The sequence below is a fragment of the Mustela nivalis genome (genome assembly GCF_964662115.1).
Source record: "Mustela nivalis genome assembly, chromosome: 2".
NCBI classification, from domain to species: domain Eukaryota; kingdom Metazoa; phylum Chordata; class Mammalia; order Carnivora; family Mustelidae; genus Mustela; species Mustela nivalis.
In genome coordinates, this window is record NC_139021.1 from 48,443,451 (window position 1) to 48,461,321 (window position 17,871).

The 17,871-nt window shown below is 39.0% G+C and overlaps 1 protein-coding gene across 1 annotated transcript in view; it reads right to left on the minus strand.

Moving 5' to 3' along the window:
* Positions 1 to 383: 383 nt before the first annotated feature.
* Positions 384 to 17,871, minus strand: part of CA13 (carbonic anhydrase 13) — a 32,949-nt gene continuing 15,461 nt past the window's right edge. Inside the window, exons 4-7 of the mRNA XM_082722658.1 lie at positions 14,609 to 14,704; positions 13,052 to 13,114; positions 12,378 to 12,533; positions 384 to 2,079 (exon numbers count right to left, since the gene is read on the minus strand). Of these exons, the coding sequence (XP_082578784.1) occupies positions 1,960 to 2,079; positions 12,378 to 12,533; positions 13,052 to 13,114; positions 14,609 to 14,704 (435 nt within the window). The 3' untranslated portion in view covers positions 384 to 1,959. The remainder of the gene's footprint in view (positions 2,080 to 12,377; positions 12,534 to 13,051; positions 13,115 to 14,608; positions 14,705 to 17,871) is intronic.

The window sequence follows — 17,871 nt, forward strand, 5'->3', positions numbered from 1 at the left end:
ATCACAACTGCAGCATACACCTAGACCTTTCGCCCTTATGAGATAGATAAATTAACAGTCTTCAAGAGAATCGGTGCTGTGTAGATGTTTTTAGTCTACTTAAGTCCAATTTGTAGCACAGACCAATGCAATACTGTAGCAGAAACCATAAATTACAAAGAAATAACTCTCACACAAAGTAATTACAATCCTCATTACACAACCCTTCCAAAAGAACAATGTACTTTCTCTGAGGAAACAGACTTCTTTCTCCCACCAGGATAGTTCACAACATGCTTTCCCAAACTAAAGAAACACCCTTCCATTCAACACTGGTATTTTTAAAACCGTTAAAACATCTGGTTACACAAGTAGATTCAATAATTATACTTTTAAGAAGAAAGCATTTTTAAGAGATAAATTTATTTTACTTGCACTTAAAAGAAGGATTTTTTAAGACATAAATTTATTTACTTTATTTTACTGAGAGTGCATTTAATCACAAACAGAAAGATAATCGCCAAAGATATCAAATAAAAACATTTTAAAACATTCAGTTCATTAAATAATTACTAGATGGCCATCTCCTGCAAGGCTTAAGCTAGACGCTGTGAGGGAAAACAAAAACAGCCAAGGTACCAGCATTAGACTTCAGGAGTTTATCTTCTGCAACTGAGTCCAGCATTATTACACAATTTACTGATACTCAGTTATCCTATCAAGAAGACTATGGCAGAATAATTTGAATTATCAAAATCTACATCCAGAGGAGGAATAGTGTCTGATACAAATTAACAAAAATCAAGGAAACTCGGCTAAACTTCTCTCAGATGACAGAAGTGTACCATGTGTTCAAGTCTTATATGTGGTTAATAGTGTCACGCCACTTGCACCAGAGAGAGCAAAAGGACGTTCACCACCCCCTTCACCAAAAACAAACAGAAATACACTAGGGACTATAGGTTAAAGTGAATTACCAAGAGCCAGCTTACAAAATTACTTTTGCAATTGAGGGACGTGCATAAAAGGCGAGATGGGCTTTGCCAGGGAAATGGGTTGGAGGGTTTATGGATGGATTGTATATTTATATGAGACCCAAGTAAATATTTTCCACCACTTGGCAGAACAGTGACCTACACAGGATTGATCCCTGTTCTGTTGACAAAACACGGGGAAAAAGTAAGCAACCTATCCATCAGGCCCTTGGGCTTCTCCGCTTGCCAGGTACCTTCCAATCTGTGAGTTTCAAACCAATGCATTTAGTCAATTATTAACCTGTTTATCATTAACCTTACCGCATGAATGTGATATAGGGCATAATTCATTGACGTTTATACAGTCACTGATATCCTGAGGGATTCCCAACAAAACTGGATGGGTTGATTTTGAGCTGTGGAGTAGACCCAGTGAGGATTATATCCCACCCCCGACCACGCTCTATTGTTCATCTAATTAAAGGTACCTTGCAATGGGGATCAACAGCGTAATCAGAAAAAAAATTCATTTTAAAAGGAAATATTATCAACTTTTTTTGAATTGGAATGATACCAAGACATTAAGCAGACTTGCTCATGTAGAAAAAGATATCACAATCTTATCATTCTGGAGAAGATTTTAATTGTTTGACCAAACATTACTGAGAGATATGGCTGATTCAAACTCTAGGGCAAGGGAATATTTTTAATGGACTCGGAGGTTTTGCAACGCCTGCCATGTTTTCATGCAGGTTGAAGTAGATGCATGTTGTGGATCTCAACACACATCAACCAGTGTTTACTGTTTGAATACCCATGAGTGCAAGTCTGAGATGGATGAGTTGAGTTAGCTTGATTACAGAGATCTGATCTTCCTTGTGGTGCTGAAGCTCAGAGCAAAATGGTACCAATCAATAAGAATTCTAGGAAAGAGCTGTTTGGAGGGATTTTTGTGTTTTGTCTTCTCTTCACAGACCTGTTCGGGGTGGTCAGCTGGTGACAATTTTTAATGGAAAGAGGCTCTTACTTTTCGGCCCTTCAGAGGCTGTGGTGGGCGGTGATTGCTCAACAAAAAAGCCGCCGCCTCGCCCTCCGCCGTGCAGAGGAGAGTGCGGAATGTGGCCAGCTGTTAAAGAAAAGAACAGTGTTGGCTTCAGCACAGAAGGTCACACCAAGGTTGCCGAACTGCCCTCCACTTGAAGTTATGAAACATAGAACCTTTCCTCTACCAGGAACTAAAATATATTACCATAAAACTGTTCTAAATTATGAGTCATATATATAAGAAAACACCACTTCTGCTAAGTTCTCACCACTATACAAATACCTGTGGGTTCAAAAAATGAAGTACATAAGCACTCTTCATCTGAGGACAGAGGTAATATGAGGAAACAGAATGTGGTTCAAAGAGGACATGTCTAGGATTCAGAGAATGTCACCTACAAAGGCAAAACGGGACCATGGAAAAGTCACACTGTACTGGCTTCCAGAGATAAGTCCCAGTCCTCGGTCTGGCACCAGTTGGATGACCTTGGGTGCTGGTCTTCAGTTACCTCATCAATAAAGTGAAGCATTGGGTTCTATGTTCTCAATAGGTAATAGTGCAATCACACCAAACACGTACTAGTACTCCAGTACCACAGAACCTCAATTTTCATGGCAACCTTGTGGTGTTCATCCTATAGAATACTGAGCTTTCAAGTACTGTTTTCGTTAAGCAATGATTTTGCTCTCACCATACTTGAGCCTTGAACAGCTAACTATGGTAAACGCTTGGATTGTTCAACCTCTGATAATGTTTAAATACAATTCTAGCAATATAGGCATATTTCTCATCCAAAGGGCTTAAATTTTCTTATTACAAAAAAAAATGCTGACTTGTCTTACAAACTCATACAACACACAAAGCATCAAGAAGAAAATAAAAATTACTGGTGATCACATCACAAGATATAATCACAGTTAACCTTATGGAGTACACTCTTCCAGATGTTTTTGTGTATACAAACACGTGAATGCACACACAATTTTTCTTATAAAAATGGCTCAACTATCATGCTCTTTTGAAACCTTATTTTTTTACTTAATAGATATCCTATATATCTTTGTATGTCAATAAACATAAATCTACACTACTATTTTTAATTGCTGAAGTTTTCTACTCTAGGCATGTTATATAAATTATTTAAACAATTCCTTGGTGAGTTAATACTATTTATCAAGATTTAGCACCAGTCTACAGTAGTAAAATGAAGACTGGGTAAATGTTCACCAAAAATGTATTACCAATTAACTCAACTATGTTTCTGGTGTTTCTTTTCCTATTTCACTTGAGCAAAGACAAATTATTAAATTATTGAGAATAAAAGTCCTGCATTGGACTCCCAGCTCAGTAAGGAGCTTCTCCCTCTGCCTGCTGCTTCCCCTGCTTCTGCTCTTTCTCCAACCAAAAAAAAAAAAAAATCTTTAAAAACTAGTCTCCATTCTCTAATCTATGCTAGTCATTTAATTGCAGAATCAAGCAAATTCACACTAAGATAGGGATACCTGGGTGGCTCAGTTGGTTAAGCATCTGCCTTTTCACCTCAGGTCATGATCCCAGGGCCCTGGGATCAAGTCCCGCATCAGGCTCCTGCTCATTGGAGAGTCTGCTTCTCCCTCTACCCCTCCCCTGTTTGTGCTCTCTCTCTCTCTCATGTAAATAAATAAATCTTTTTTAAAAATTCACACTAGGACACATCTATTACATTTCCATCATCACCATTTAGTTGAAGACTAAAATATTTCTTGTACAGTACTAGCCAGTAGGGGAGGCAGAGGTGATGGAGGTCCTCCATAACTAGCAGGCAACGGTCTGTCAGCACACTCCACAGAGATAGGTTCATGCATCATATAAAGCAGCCATGTCTTTCCACAGGTGATACTTCGAGGGGTATAGATGGGCAAGATAAGACAAATATTTACAACCTACTATTATTCATATTTCATTAGACCGGATTATAGCTAGAGCCAGATGAGACTTGAATAATTCTCTGGGAGAGCCAAGCAGTGGAGGTAAATAAAATCTAACCTCTAGAGCCACAGGGAAAACACTCAGCCTTCTGCAGATCATGGGGATCAGGTCTGTCCAAAATGGCCTCTCCCAATGGCCATGCAGGAATCCCAAGGCCTGAATCAGGGCACCAGCTTGCTGGCCTCAGCAAGCACAGCTGGCCTCCCAGTGATGCTGCCCATTCCTCTGAAGAGGTTGGCTTTTTTTTTTCTTAAGATTTTATTTATTTATTTGAGAAAGAGAAAGGGAGAGCAGGGGTAGAGGCAGGGGAGAGAGAGAGAGAGAAGGAGCAGGGAAAGGGGCAGGGATCCCCAGGACCTCAGGACTGTGACCTGAGCCAAAGGCAGATGCTTAACCAACTGAGCCACCCAGGCACCCCCCCACACACCCTCCTTTGAGTCCTCTGCAAGTTGGTCATGGCTCCCTACCTCCGTAACACCTTAACCTCACAGGAATTTCTCTAGTTCTTTCTCTGACCTGCCTGTACATTTTGGTGAGATTCATTGAGCCAATCCTGATGTCTCACCAAACTCCTTCCCTCTCTGGCTCTGGATCTCCCTCTGGATCACTCAGTCAGGCTAGGTAGCGTTGCGTCCGCCAGTCCCTGCTCAGATCTGCTTCTCTCGGCTCTGGCGTCCTCCACCACCGCACTAACCACCAACTTGCACACCGCTGGCTGGCCCTTACCAGTCTTGCCGCTCTCTGGGCCCCTGGGCTTCTTGCAGACAGAAAAATCTACCACTCTGTCACGAGGGCTGATAGCATCTACACGAGTCCTGGCAGGAGTCTCCCCAGATGAGCCTGAAGGCTGAGGAGGGTGTGATCTGCTTTGCTGGTTTTCTTGGCTCTAATACTGAAAATTTAACATCCTTATAGAGCAACCCTAGTAAGCAGAAATACTTTGTCTAATGTTTTGTAAATCGCTTTGCTTATGCCACTCTAGAGCTTAAAAGTCTAATAGTCCTCCACTCCCTCCCAAAGCTGGATAATAAAAGTAAAATGTCCCTTCCAGAACATGGTGGGCCAGGTATGGGACCAAGTCCCCTCACACACACCTTGTATCCCCATTTTAAAGATGAAGCACCTGAGGGACAGCTAAGAAGTTTCAGTAAAGAAGCTATCTGGCAAGTAAGTCCTACACTAAACACAGCACTATATTGCATCTCTATTTTTTATTTCTATTTTCCCCTAATCTCTTTTCATTAACCTTTTATTATGGAAACTTTCAAACACAAATAAAGCTAGAAAGAGCAGCCGCGTAAGCCACCACACACTCAGCACCCAGCTTCACCGTCAAGAACACACAGGCACCTTCACTGCATCCACACTCTCCTCTTCCCGCCTCCCCTCAGGCCCACCCTGGATTACTTTGAGACAAATCCTGAATATCATGTCTTTTTAGGTATAAACACTTCAAAATCAATCTCTAAAATAGTAATATGTCTAACTCTAATAAGGCTTCCAAAACTAGTTAGTCTGGCTTCTGGAACCAGCGAGGGCCAACTGACTAGATTGTCTCTGATTACAACCACACCTGGGGTCCACTCGGAGCCCGTTTTGTCAAGGGCGATCCCAGAGTACCTGAATGAAGAGACTTTGGGGAGATTCTTAAAACTTCAGGTTACAGATCCTTATCCCCAGACATTCTGTGTGAGAATTTCTGATAACGCCCAAGGATTCACATTTTTGATAAGCTTCCCCAGGTGATTGTTGTATACAATAGAGTCTGAGAAACGTAGGTACAAAGGCACCCACATTTTCTGCACCTCCTTTTCTTGCCTTTAGTTACGGTGTCCTTTCTTGAAACTGCTCCTTTTCCTTTACTACCTCCAACCAGTCACCGCCCTTTTCCTAGCCCAGATATCAGTGCTTTCAAGAAGTCTTTTCCTGGGGCGCCTGGGTGGCTCAGTGGGTTAAGCCTCTGCCTTCGGCTCGGGTCATGATCCCAGGGTGCTGGGATCGAGACCCACTTCGGGCTCTCTGCTCAGCGGGGAGCCTGCTTCCTCCTCTCTCTCTGCCTGCCTCTCTGTCTACTTGTGATCCCTCTCTCTGTCCAATAAATAAATAAAATCTTTAAAAAAAAAAAAAGAAGTCTTTTCCTGATTTCTCCAATAAAATAATCTCTCCCCTGTTGAACTTCCGTTACACCTTATTTCTCTTACATATCAAGCACAGCTACTGTGTTACTGTTTTTTACACATTTATTTTATCTTGTCTGTTAGATTATAAACTACTTGAGGACAAGGGACATTTTTAACACTTCTTTGTATCTTTTGCATTATGCCTTGCAAGAGTTAGCAATTATTAAACAACTCCAGAATTGACTTGCACTTGCCTATAATTTAGAACTTTAGTTTTTTAAAAATGTAAGTCAAAATTAATGTTCCAGTGAATGAATTCTTTCCCCATTTCCCAGTTAGTCTAAAGATGCAGAAGTTAAGAAGAGTATTCCTAGATCATTATCTTTAATTACATAATATAGCATTTTACTATTTTAAAAGGACACTAGGTATTGCTTCCAGATCTGTTGGACTAAGATCCTACAGACAGCCTCCCTGTAGAAAACTCTAAAACCCAGACATAAATACAAAAAAGCGACAAGTCACAGGTCCTAGAGAGTAAAGAGAAGCAGGGGGACTCAGGTGGGTAGTTTGTGCTCACATGAAGGGCAGATGAGAGCTCTACAAGTGAGTTTCTATCTCTCCCAGCTTTTCACCTGAGCTGAGTAGAGTCTGCAAGGTGCACAAAGTTGCAGCAGAGGCAGAGAGAGGATCCTCAAACTCTATACCCAGGAACCATACGCGGCTGTACTGAGACCAGAGCTGCTGCACAAGAAAGAAAATTTGCAATTTAAGTGCTGGGAAAAAAAAAAAAAACACAACCTACTCACACAAGGGAAATAATATTCATCAGAAAAAAATAACCAAATCCAGAATCTCTACCACTTCATGTTCATCACACCTAGAATACAATAAAAAATTACTTAACAAAGAAGCAAGAAAATGGAACACATTCTCAAAAAAAGAAACATCAACAGTCTGACCCAAGATGAACCAAATTAGGAACTTACAAGGTTTTTTTGTTTGGTTTTGGGTTTTGTTTTGTTTTTTGTTTGTTTGTTTGTTTGTTTTTTTAATAAAGATTTTATTTATTTATGTGTGAGAGAGAGCAAGTATGTGTGAAAGCAAGAGAGCACAAGCAGCAGGAAGGAGCAGAGGAAGAGAAGGAAGCAGACTCCCTGCTGAGCAGGGAGCCTGATGCGGAACTTGATTCCAGGACCCCGAGATCATGACCTGAGCTGAAAGGCAAGATGCTTAACCAACTGAGCCACTCAGGCACACACAGGGTTTGTTTGTTTGTTTGTTTGTTTGTTTTTAATGACTACTTTAACTAACTGAGGTTTGTATATTAAACAAAGCATCTTTAATGCAGAGTAGTGGGAAGTCTCAGCAGAAAAATAAATATAATAAAAAGGAAGAAAATAGAAAATGTAGAACTAAAATAGAGAATTGCTAAAACAAAAAATTACCTGGTAGACTTAACAGTCAAATTGACATGACAGAGGAAAGAGCAAATGAACTTAAATATAGATCTATAGAAATTGCCCATAGTGAAGAACAGAGATTTTTAAAAATTATCTAAAAATTAGTCTTGGTGAAATGAGAGAGGGAGAAAAACCATAAGAGACTCTTAACTATAGGAAACAAACTGAGGGTTGCCAGAGGGGAGGGTCGTGGGAGGATGGGGTAAGTGGGTGATGGGCATTAAGGAGGGCACGTGGTGTGATGAGCTCTGGGTTACATGCAACTGACGAAACACTGACTCTACTTCTGAAACTAATAATATGCCACATGTTAATTAAATTGGATTTAAATTAAAAATATCTTTTAAAATAGCATCTTGGGGATCTGTTAGATGTTATTAAAAGGTTAAATATATGTGTAATTGAAATATCAGAAGGAAAGGAAAGAGAAAATGGGGCACAGCATACCTAAAATTTAACTCATAAATCATCATGAAATGTGAGAGCTACAACCATTACTTAGAATATGAAAAAAAAAAAATCTGTGGCTTATAGTTAGGCAAAATTTCTTAAAACAGGACACCAAAAGCACAAACTATAAGCGATAAACTGATAAAAATGGACTACATCAAAGTTAAGGAGTTTTGCTCTTCAAAAGACAGTTTTAAAAAAAGGCAACCAATAGACTAGGAGAAAACTTCAGCAAAACATGTATTTTAAAAAGGGTGTTATCCTTATTGTATACAGAACCTTTGCAATTCAATAATAAAAACACGAACACTTGTCAAAAAAAAAACCACAAACACCCAATTTTTAAAAAGGAAAAAATGATTTCAACAGATATTTCACAAAAGAAGATATGCGCACAGCCAACAAACACCTGAAAAAAAGCTCAGCATTACTAGTCACCAGACAAATGCAAATTTGAAAAATCACATTTACCCACGAGAATGGCCAAAATTCAAAAGACTGACAACACCAAGTGCTGATAAGGATGTGGAGGAACTTAGAAATCTCCGAGGGGTACAGATGGGCAAGATAAGAGCAACCCCAGTAAGCAGAAATACCTGTTCTAATGTTATTGCTGGTAACAATGGAAGATGGAACAGCCACATTAAAGGACAATATGGCCGTACCTTATACAGTTAAACATGTAAGTGCTAGCTATGGCCATAGAACATGAAAATATGTGCCCATACAAAATTGTACGTGTCAATTATCCCTAACTTACAAAAATGTACAGCTGTTATTCAGAATAGCCCCAAACTGGAAGCAACCCAAATATCCATCAATTGGTAAATAGATTTTTTTAAAAGGTGGTATATCATGGAATATGAATAAATTTAAAGTAAGGTCGTATATCATAGAATATGAATATTCTAGGGATATAGAATATTCCTCAGTAACAAAAATTGTCAGTGAAACTCGAAAACATTATGCTAAGTAAAAGAAATCAAATGCAAAAATCTACATACTATATGATTCCATTTAAATAAAATTCTAGAAAAGGCAGAATCCTTGTGACAGCATCTCAGAGACTGCCCAGGGCCATGGGTGAGGAAGGAGGTAGAATGCAAAGAAGCATAAGGAAATATTCTGGCAGAGGGATCTATTTTATATCTTGATCCAGTGGTTGCTGCATGGTAATATACGATAACAGAAACCATCAACTGCACATTAAACTCGTGAATTTTACCGTATGGCAATCTCATAACAAAAGACCAAGAGAATTTTTTTTTCAAAAGAGCATAGAATTAAAACCAAGTATTTCGCACACTGAATTCAGCAGAGAGCCAATTTAGATAATTTAGGATAACCCAAAGAAACTTAGCAGAACAGCTAGCCTTCCAAAGAGAATGACAGATCTATTATCAAAACTATCTGAAAACAGCATATCTGTTTACTGGTCTGGCAGTTAAATTAAGCATTCCAATAAATGACTCTGGGAACTAAAATGGGCTTGAATCAAATAAAAGAAAATGAAAATCATGTGTTTGCCCTTCTGGTCAAACAGTGACTGGGCAAGAAATAGCAGTGGAAAAAAACCTAGGAAAAAAAATTGGCACTAACTAACTAAAAAAAGAATTTAATCTTCATAGCTAGTGACATTATATAGTAGAATTGGAAAATACACAAAACAATGTGTTTCAGGGACTTCAAAAATAAAGAGAAGCCAAAATTGGGATCAGAAATTATCTTTCAGAAATTAATTCTTAATTAAGTGGTATACTCGAAAGACACATTCATTTCACTTTATATAAAAGAGATAAACACTGAATAATCATCTCAACCCTATCATGTTTTAGATTTTCTTAATAACCTTATTAATTTAGAATAGTTCTAGATTTACAGGATTATTGCTAAGACAGTACAAATAGTTCTCATAAGCCCCACACTCCATGTGCCCTATTACTAATCTCTTACATTAGGATGGTACATTATTCACAATTGGTGAACCAGTGTTAATATATTCTCACTAATTGAAGTCCATTCTTTATTAAGATTTCCTTTGTTTTTACCTAATGTCTTTTCCTGTTCCAGATCCCACCAGGAAAGAACATTGCATTCAGTAATCATATTTCCTTGAGCATTTCTTGATGACGACAATTTCTCAGATTTACCTTGCTTTTGATAACCTCGACAGTTTTGAGGAGCACTGACCGGCTATTTTGCAGAACCTCCCTCAGCTGGGCTTTATCTGATGTTTTTCTCATGGTTAGACTGGGATTGGACTTCTGAAATATCTTTTGCTTCATTCTTTAACTCTTAAAATCACCATAATATCATATTAAAATAATTTGGATTATTATTCAGATAATCATTTCCATCTGATTAAAAATGAAAATGTCTGGAGCACCTGTCTAGATGGCTCAGATGGTTAAGAGTCTGCCTCCAACTTAAGTCATGATTTTGGGGTTCTGAGATGGGCCATGTCCAGGTCCCTGCTCAGCAGGGAGTCTGGTTCTCCCTCTGTCTCTGCCCCACCCCTACTGTGCTCTTTCATTCTCTCTCTCTCTGTCTCAAATAAATAAAATATTTTTTAAAACTGAAAATGTCTAAAACTATTCATGCTAGAGTAGATGTAAGTGAATTTAAGTAGATCTCAGTGAATTATCAATCAAACTAAAGCTCTAAAGTATAGTTATTATTTTTTATACTCTACCTTATAAAAACCACATTAATAATTATTTTTAATTAACTGAGCCTCAAATTAGATACAGTAGTGAAACCACAGCTAGGCAGGCATAATTCGTAAAGTTAGAGAGAGTCATTTTTGATTAAGAGCTTTAAGTATTTTAAGGAACTAAATTATATATTTTGATATATTCTGTTCTAAATGGCAAGTGGATTTTAAAAAGTTAATTTCCAACTGGTTTTAAGAGATAAAAATATCCTTGAAATATGAGGAAAAACATGAACTCTTATTATTACCACCTTGATGATATAATTTATTAATTGTTGCCCTTACCTTGTTCAAATTTAAGAAAGGAATGTAAAAGTGAACAGTTTAACACATGGAGGAAAGAAAAATTTACTCTGTTAGTAAAGCCACTGGATCAGTGACAGGTCCTTTTTCTTATGACACGAGGCACCTTATTCATGAGGGGAAAAGTCACAGGAATTTCCATGTCTGTCAAGCTCTGAACTTCAATCCACACTTTTACAAAATGTTTTGATCAATATGTTCCTGATTATTATTTGGCTTTAATCCTAAAGATAAGGCCAACATAAGTTGGATGTGTTCAACACGCCAAGGAAAAATGTTACCTAACATGACCTTGGCAAAGGTGAACGAGCTCTAGTCTTTGGGGGTCAAACAGAAACAGCTAGGCAGGTGGGCAAGCCCAGAACAGATTACCTGCAAAAGTTACCAGCCTGTGTTCTTGCTAAGATGGTGTGGCAAGTAATTTAAAAAGGAAAACAAAAAGCAAAGAAAACCCACTCAGCACAACATCCACAGAAAACATCACATCCACCTGTCTGGTAGGTCAGTCACACGGGTCATAGACCCAAGCCGAGTTTCTGGGCATCCAAGCCAGTCCGAGTCTGCAGATGGCATGGCTTCTCATGGGGACTCCGTACGTTTATCAGAAAAACAAGTGAAGCATTGTCTTCACTAGAACAGCACAGGTAGGCACCCAACAGCATCTAAGGAAATGCTTACAGCCCCTCAAGCAGCCCTACAAAAGTTCTGTCCACAAAAGCCAAGAAACCCATTGCTGTGTCACTGCTCACTTTCTTTCTTTCTTTTTTTTTTTTTTGAAGATTTTATTTATTTATTTATTTGACAGACAGAGGTCACAAGTAGGCAGAGAGGCAGGCAGAGAGAGAGGGGAAACAGGCTCCCCACGGAGCAGAGAGCCCAATGCGGGGCTCAATCCCAGGACCCTGCGATCACGACCTGAGCCGAAGGCAGAGCCACCCAGGTGCCCCACACTGCTCACTTTCTGACTGCGACCTCATCTGTAGGAGGAACAGGTCTCAGGACTGAGGTCAAAAAGAAGAAAGTCCCCTTTGAAGAATAGCCTTTCTCCTAATTTCCCTGTTTATCTACCAGCCTGCTTATATCTCAGCCCATAAAAGAAAACAAGTATAGCCTTTAAAGTCACCTTCCTCGGTGTCTGTATGCACGTTACCTTTCAAAGAACAGGGAGAGCAATCTTCTAATCACAGAAGGTCAAATAAGAAAGGGACATGAGTTTTACCCAGTCCGACTACCTATCTGGTTAATGAAGGGAAAACATAGCCCTTCATCATGTCCCAGAAATTAAGGGCAGGATTTTTTTTTCTAAGTTTTGATCCAGTTCTCCTCTGGTAAATCAGGATCTACCTTGAAGAAGCGACATACCTGCTGAGAGCTGATATTTATAGGTTGTTTTAAAACAATCCATGTGACACTCTCAAGAAGAGGTGGGACAGTGAGGGAACCGGGATATGTCCAGTAGTCCCAGGATGGAGGAAGCAGAGATAATGGGTCAAAATTTGTGAATCGAGTTTGTTTACCCTGGTAGAGAAAAGAGAATTCCCACAAATTAAAATGGGAGAGTTTGACACTGCCCTCCCCCCAAACAAAAATCCAATGAAAGACCATTGTGCTAGAATTCTTTAATTCGTGGAATTATTTAGTATCTGCCTTTGTATCTTAAAAAAAAGGTTTCTGTCTTAACCTAAATATTTTAGATGAAGTAGCACATTCCCTAGATTTATTTAAGAACACAAGATTTGTTTAAAATGTGTTGCAAGTTTTAGATGCTGATTATGCAACACTCCAATACCAGAAACTAATCATGCATAGTTTTGTTAGTAATGATTTTAGGTAATGTAAGACCCCCCTCATAATTTTCAAAAGACAAATGGTAATAGGTTGATTCTGCTCTATTGATCAAGTGTATTCCAAACCTGCTTCAAAGCAGATAGCATATGTTCCATGTGAACATATGTCTAAGTTATTAAAAGAAAGTAAAAAACTTCAGGAGAGAACAACAAATATATTAGTCATTAGCAAATAATATTTCATTTTACCTTTTCTTTAATAGAATCCAAAATGTCTGTAATCTTTTGCAGTTGAGAATTATGTTCACCAATCTGAAAGCACAAAATTTCAGAAGAAATGGTTACTGTAGCAGAAACTCCATTTCAATAATTGGTTTTGAATTTAAAAAAAAAAAAAAAAAAAAACCTACGCCAGCCCAGAACAAACAGAGATTGTTCTATAATGAAGCTGCCTTTCACCTGCTGACTTTATCATGCTAGAAGAATCTGAACAAGGTAATGTTACAGGTTCCTTGGCTGAATTTTAAGCTTGATTCCAAAACTAGTATTAATAGCTACATAGTTTTTCAGCTTTGTGAATGTTTAAGATACAGGTTAACTTAAGAGAAAACTCCCTTAGGAAACTCTAACATAATACTATTCAACCAGATGTGACCTTCAGATCCTAGAACCAAACTGACTCTTGAGACATCAAAGCATTAAAAGAAAATATCTCCAGCAACACCTGGGTGGCTCAGTCCATTAAGCATCTGCCTTTGGCTCAGTTCATAATCCCAGGGTCCTGGGATCCAGTCCCACATGGGGCTCTTTGCTCAGCGGGGAGCCTGCTTCTCCCTTTCCTTCTCCCTCTACTCCTTCCCCTGCATGTGCTCTCTCTCTCTCTCTCTCTTAAATAAATAAAAGAAAAGAAAAAATCTCCCACTTATCACCTAAAATGATTTAAGTTCCTGAACCAACATGATATATTATCAATGAGTAGAAATCATCATCAGAAAAATATATGTACCTCTCTTCATTATTATGGATGTCTTGAATCTACCTAAGCTTTTAAATCCTTCAGGATTAAAACATAATCTCTTGCCTCACTCGCATTCCACTGCCACCAGTGGACTTGGCCGCCAAAGGGAAGAAGCCAGCTGCTGCCATTCATCCCATCCTCCGTTCTGCCCTGTACTTCTCCCAGTGCCAGCCCAGCCCCAAGGGGTTACAACACTGCACAGAGTCAGTGGCAGAGCAAAAGCGCCGGCCCTGCAAGAATGCGGTCACAGTGGGAGCTGAACGGCCCAACCCACCCACGGGGATCATAACAAGGACACTTGCTTCACCACGTGTGAATATGAGACAAAGGAAAAGACAACAACAGTTTTTAAAAACTGATCAGTGTGTTTGAGACAACAGACCACTGTGGTAAAACTGGTGCTTCAAGATTGAGGAATTTGAACTTCACTCGGTCCTGTATCTCTAAATACTGTGTCATCAGGAAGAGACTAGAATAAAGATTTCCTTCTCGAATCTCAGTTGTTACTCCTGCTACTATTGTTGTGGCTGCGGCTGCAGCTGTTTCTGTTCACATAAAAATGATCAATGGACAATAAGAGAAGATGTAAGACAATACTTCTAAGGTAGTTCTGGGCTGTTAGATAAATCATAAACTAAAACATAAATGTTTAATATAATTTCCAAAGGAAAACATTAAACTTAGAAGGAGTTTACTATTAAAAATGGTAAGATTACATTTTCCATGACTGAAACTCTTTATCCAACATGGCTGAGGAATTATTTAAAATGAAATTGGTAGATTCTCACCTGTAAAAATACTCCCAACACAGCTAGTCCATCTGGCTCATGAGCTGCCTCAACAAAGCTGGGGTATTTGTCTGAATTCCAATGAACAACATGGAGCTGAAAGGGACACAATTCAAAAAAAAATTTTTTTTAATCCTTAAAAACATAAATGAAAATGAAATATTTATATAAATATTCTGGGTTTGTGCACACATGTGTATAATGTCTTCTTCACAGAATCTTCCTTTTTGCTTTTGTCTAAAAGCCAAAGACAAGTACCATGGCCACTTGGAGTCTGTGGTATACTATAGGAAGGTCTACAGCACTAGTTAGAGCATTCTGGAGCATCCTGCCAAGCCCCTCTGGCCCAAGCAATCTCCGACCATTGCTCCTGAGTGACTTAAGGCTCCTCCCTAACCTCCCACGGGTGGAAATGCAACAGAGCAGCCTTGGGTCAGATCTCGGCTGGTAGCAGAGTCCAGGAAACAAGCTTAGGCTCACAGGAGGGGGGAGAAGTCAACTGATGGTTTGTAGTAACAATCCTGCTGCTAAGGACAGTACTGATTGTTCTTGAAACTGCCTAGTCAGATGTTCATCTCCATACCCGAAGACTTTTTATGACTGGAAAAAGCAAATTCTCCTTAACAGAACTATCTTAAGCAGTATTCACACATGTGTTACCTTCTAGAATTATGTTCCAATCCTTTGCTGATAGCAAGTTTTAACGGGGACAAAGAGACTTTGTCTAGGAACAGGAATTAGGAACCAGGCATATCTGAGGATGAAAATGAGAGGCAGTTGGTGCTACTGAGGGGGGAGAAAGGAAAGAAGGGGAAAGGGAAGGAGTTGGAGGACCTGGAACTCTAGAAAATAGAAAATACACCTACTTCATAACTCTGCCCTCTTGCAAGTGGCGTCCTGCAACATCCAAAGGGGTCCTAAAAGTTCTGCGACTGTACACAGTACCGTGTCCCAAACACACAAACAACTGTGAAAGACAACTGTGAAAGAATAACAATAAGGCAGAAAACCACCCCGGGGAGATCTTCATTCCTGATTAAGGGGAAGAACACACTACAATAGACACCAAAGGGCAATGTGCCACACTCAAACAATTTGAGTTAATCAGGAGCATGCCATGCTGTCCAAGAACCCCTGTACTAAGGACTGACCTCAGATACAATCTCCTTTCAGTGAATCCTTCGGGCACCTCAGGGGGAAACACAGTTGAAGGGCTTCATGCACAAGTCACCTTTCTAGCTGTCTCTTAAAAGAGAGAACTGAGTATGTTCAAAGTCATGGTTTTAATCCCATGCTTTAAATACAACTTCCTATTTCATAGGCAACTAATATGGGGGAATTTCTGGATAAATAAGAATTATCACAACCAGTGAGCTACAAAACTATGAAACACTCCACCACCCATAAACGATCAAGGAAGACTGTGGGATATACAGATGGAAAATACAAAGGTGGATCCCTGCAGTACCATGTTCTAAGTTGGTGTGAGATAGCTGGAGGAGGAACGAAACCCAGAAGACACTGGATGATGAAACAGAATTCATGTGGCTCACAAGACATTCCACTCTAGGGAGGGGCTGAAAAGAACATTACAATTGTTTTAAATGGCTCTGTGCCAACCCATCAGCTCACGTTGTAAGAGATGACACCAAAGAAAGAAAAAGAAGTGAAATGATGTCTTTAGGTTCACAACTAATTAGAAAAGGAATATGTAACTAAAGAGAGATGAATCTATATATCCTTTTCTTGGTTAAAAAACAGCAATTATTTAGAGGTGCCTGGGTGGGTTCAGTCAGCTAAACATCTTACCTTCAGCTCAGGTCATTATCTTGGGGTCCTGGGATCGAGACCAGTGTTGGGTTCCCTGCTCAGCAGGGAGACTGCTTTTCCCTCTGCCCCTCACCCCACTTGTGCTCCCACTCACTCTTTCAAATACATAAAATTGCTAATAAATAAATAAATAAATAAATAAAAAACAACAGCTATTTAGAATATTATGGGAAACTAGAGCAAGAAATATCTTTTTTTTTTTCCAAGTCTTTGTCTCTCCCACACACCTTGCCTAATTAGCACCAACAGCTTCAGAGGGACTGATACAACTTGTATTAGCATTCATATTTGTTTTTACAGCGTTTGGGAGTTTCTTTTTAAGATTTTATTTATTTATTTGACAGAGGGAGAAGCAGACTCCCTGCTGAGTATAGACACCTCCTCCCCCAACTTGGGGCTCAGCACCAGGACCCTGGGGTCAGGACTTGACCTGAAGGCAACCACTTAACCAACTAAGCCACCCAGATGCCCCACCATTTGTATTTGAATTAAAACTCAAACAAATAAAAAATTCACATTTCCAGACCAACAATGACAGCTTCAGTGATTTAAGCCAATCGCAAGAACTCATAGCCACAACAAAACTGGAAATGAGAAGATTCTTCCCTATTGGAAATAATCTTTTTTTTTTTAGATTCTATTTATTTATTTATTTATTTATTTATTTATTCATGAGAGACCAGGAGCACAGGGAGGGGCAGAGAGAGGGAGAGAAAATCTCAAGGACACTCCGTGCTGAGGACCCTGAGATCATGACCTGAGCCAAAATCAAGAGTCTGACCCTCAACTACTGAGCCACCCAGGTACCCCAATAATTTCTAAATTATACTATTATTCAACTTTAGCATTTTAACTGCATACTATTGATATGTAAATTATATTTAACCTACAAAAAATCACCATTAATATTAAAATTATAGTTTTACTATCAACTACATATTTAATATGCTTATTATATAATCTGTACAAACTGTAATCAGATGAAGTTTTAAATAGGGAGTGGATTATTAGCCTACTTTTTATAGACACACAACTCTTAGGGTAAGGTTTTTCCATGATTTAGAACACTTTAATCTCTCTGTTAATGTCACAGGTCATGAGATTAGACTCAAAGTTAAATTTTTATATGGTACAGTCTAAATGTTTTCTTCCTTTCATTTCTTTTCTTCTTTTTTTTTTTTCAAGTGGGTACAACTCGATGACAGTCATGAAATTAGGTACAAAAGTAGTGGGAAAAACTAATTAAGAATCATTTCTACAGCTGAGCACAAAGGGATTCTTTTTAACCTGAAATCAAATGTGATTCCCAAATACCTCCATCTCCAGCCTGGACATCTTCCTTAAACTCCAAGTCTGTACCTAATGGCCTTCTTGAATGTGAGCCTAGAAGGTCTAATGGACACCTCAAACTTGATGTGTGCGCAAGAGAAAGT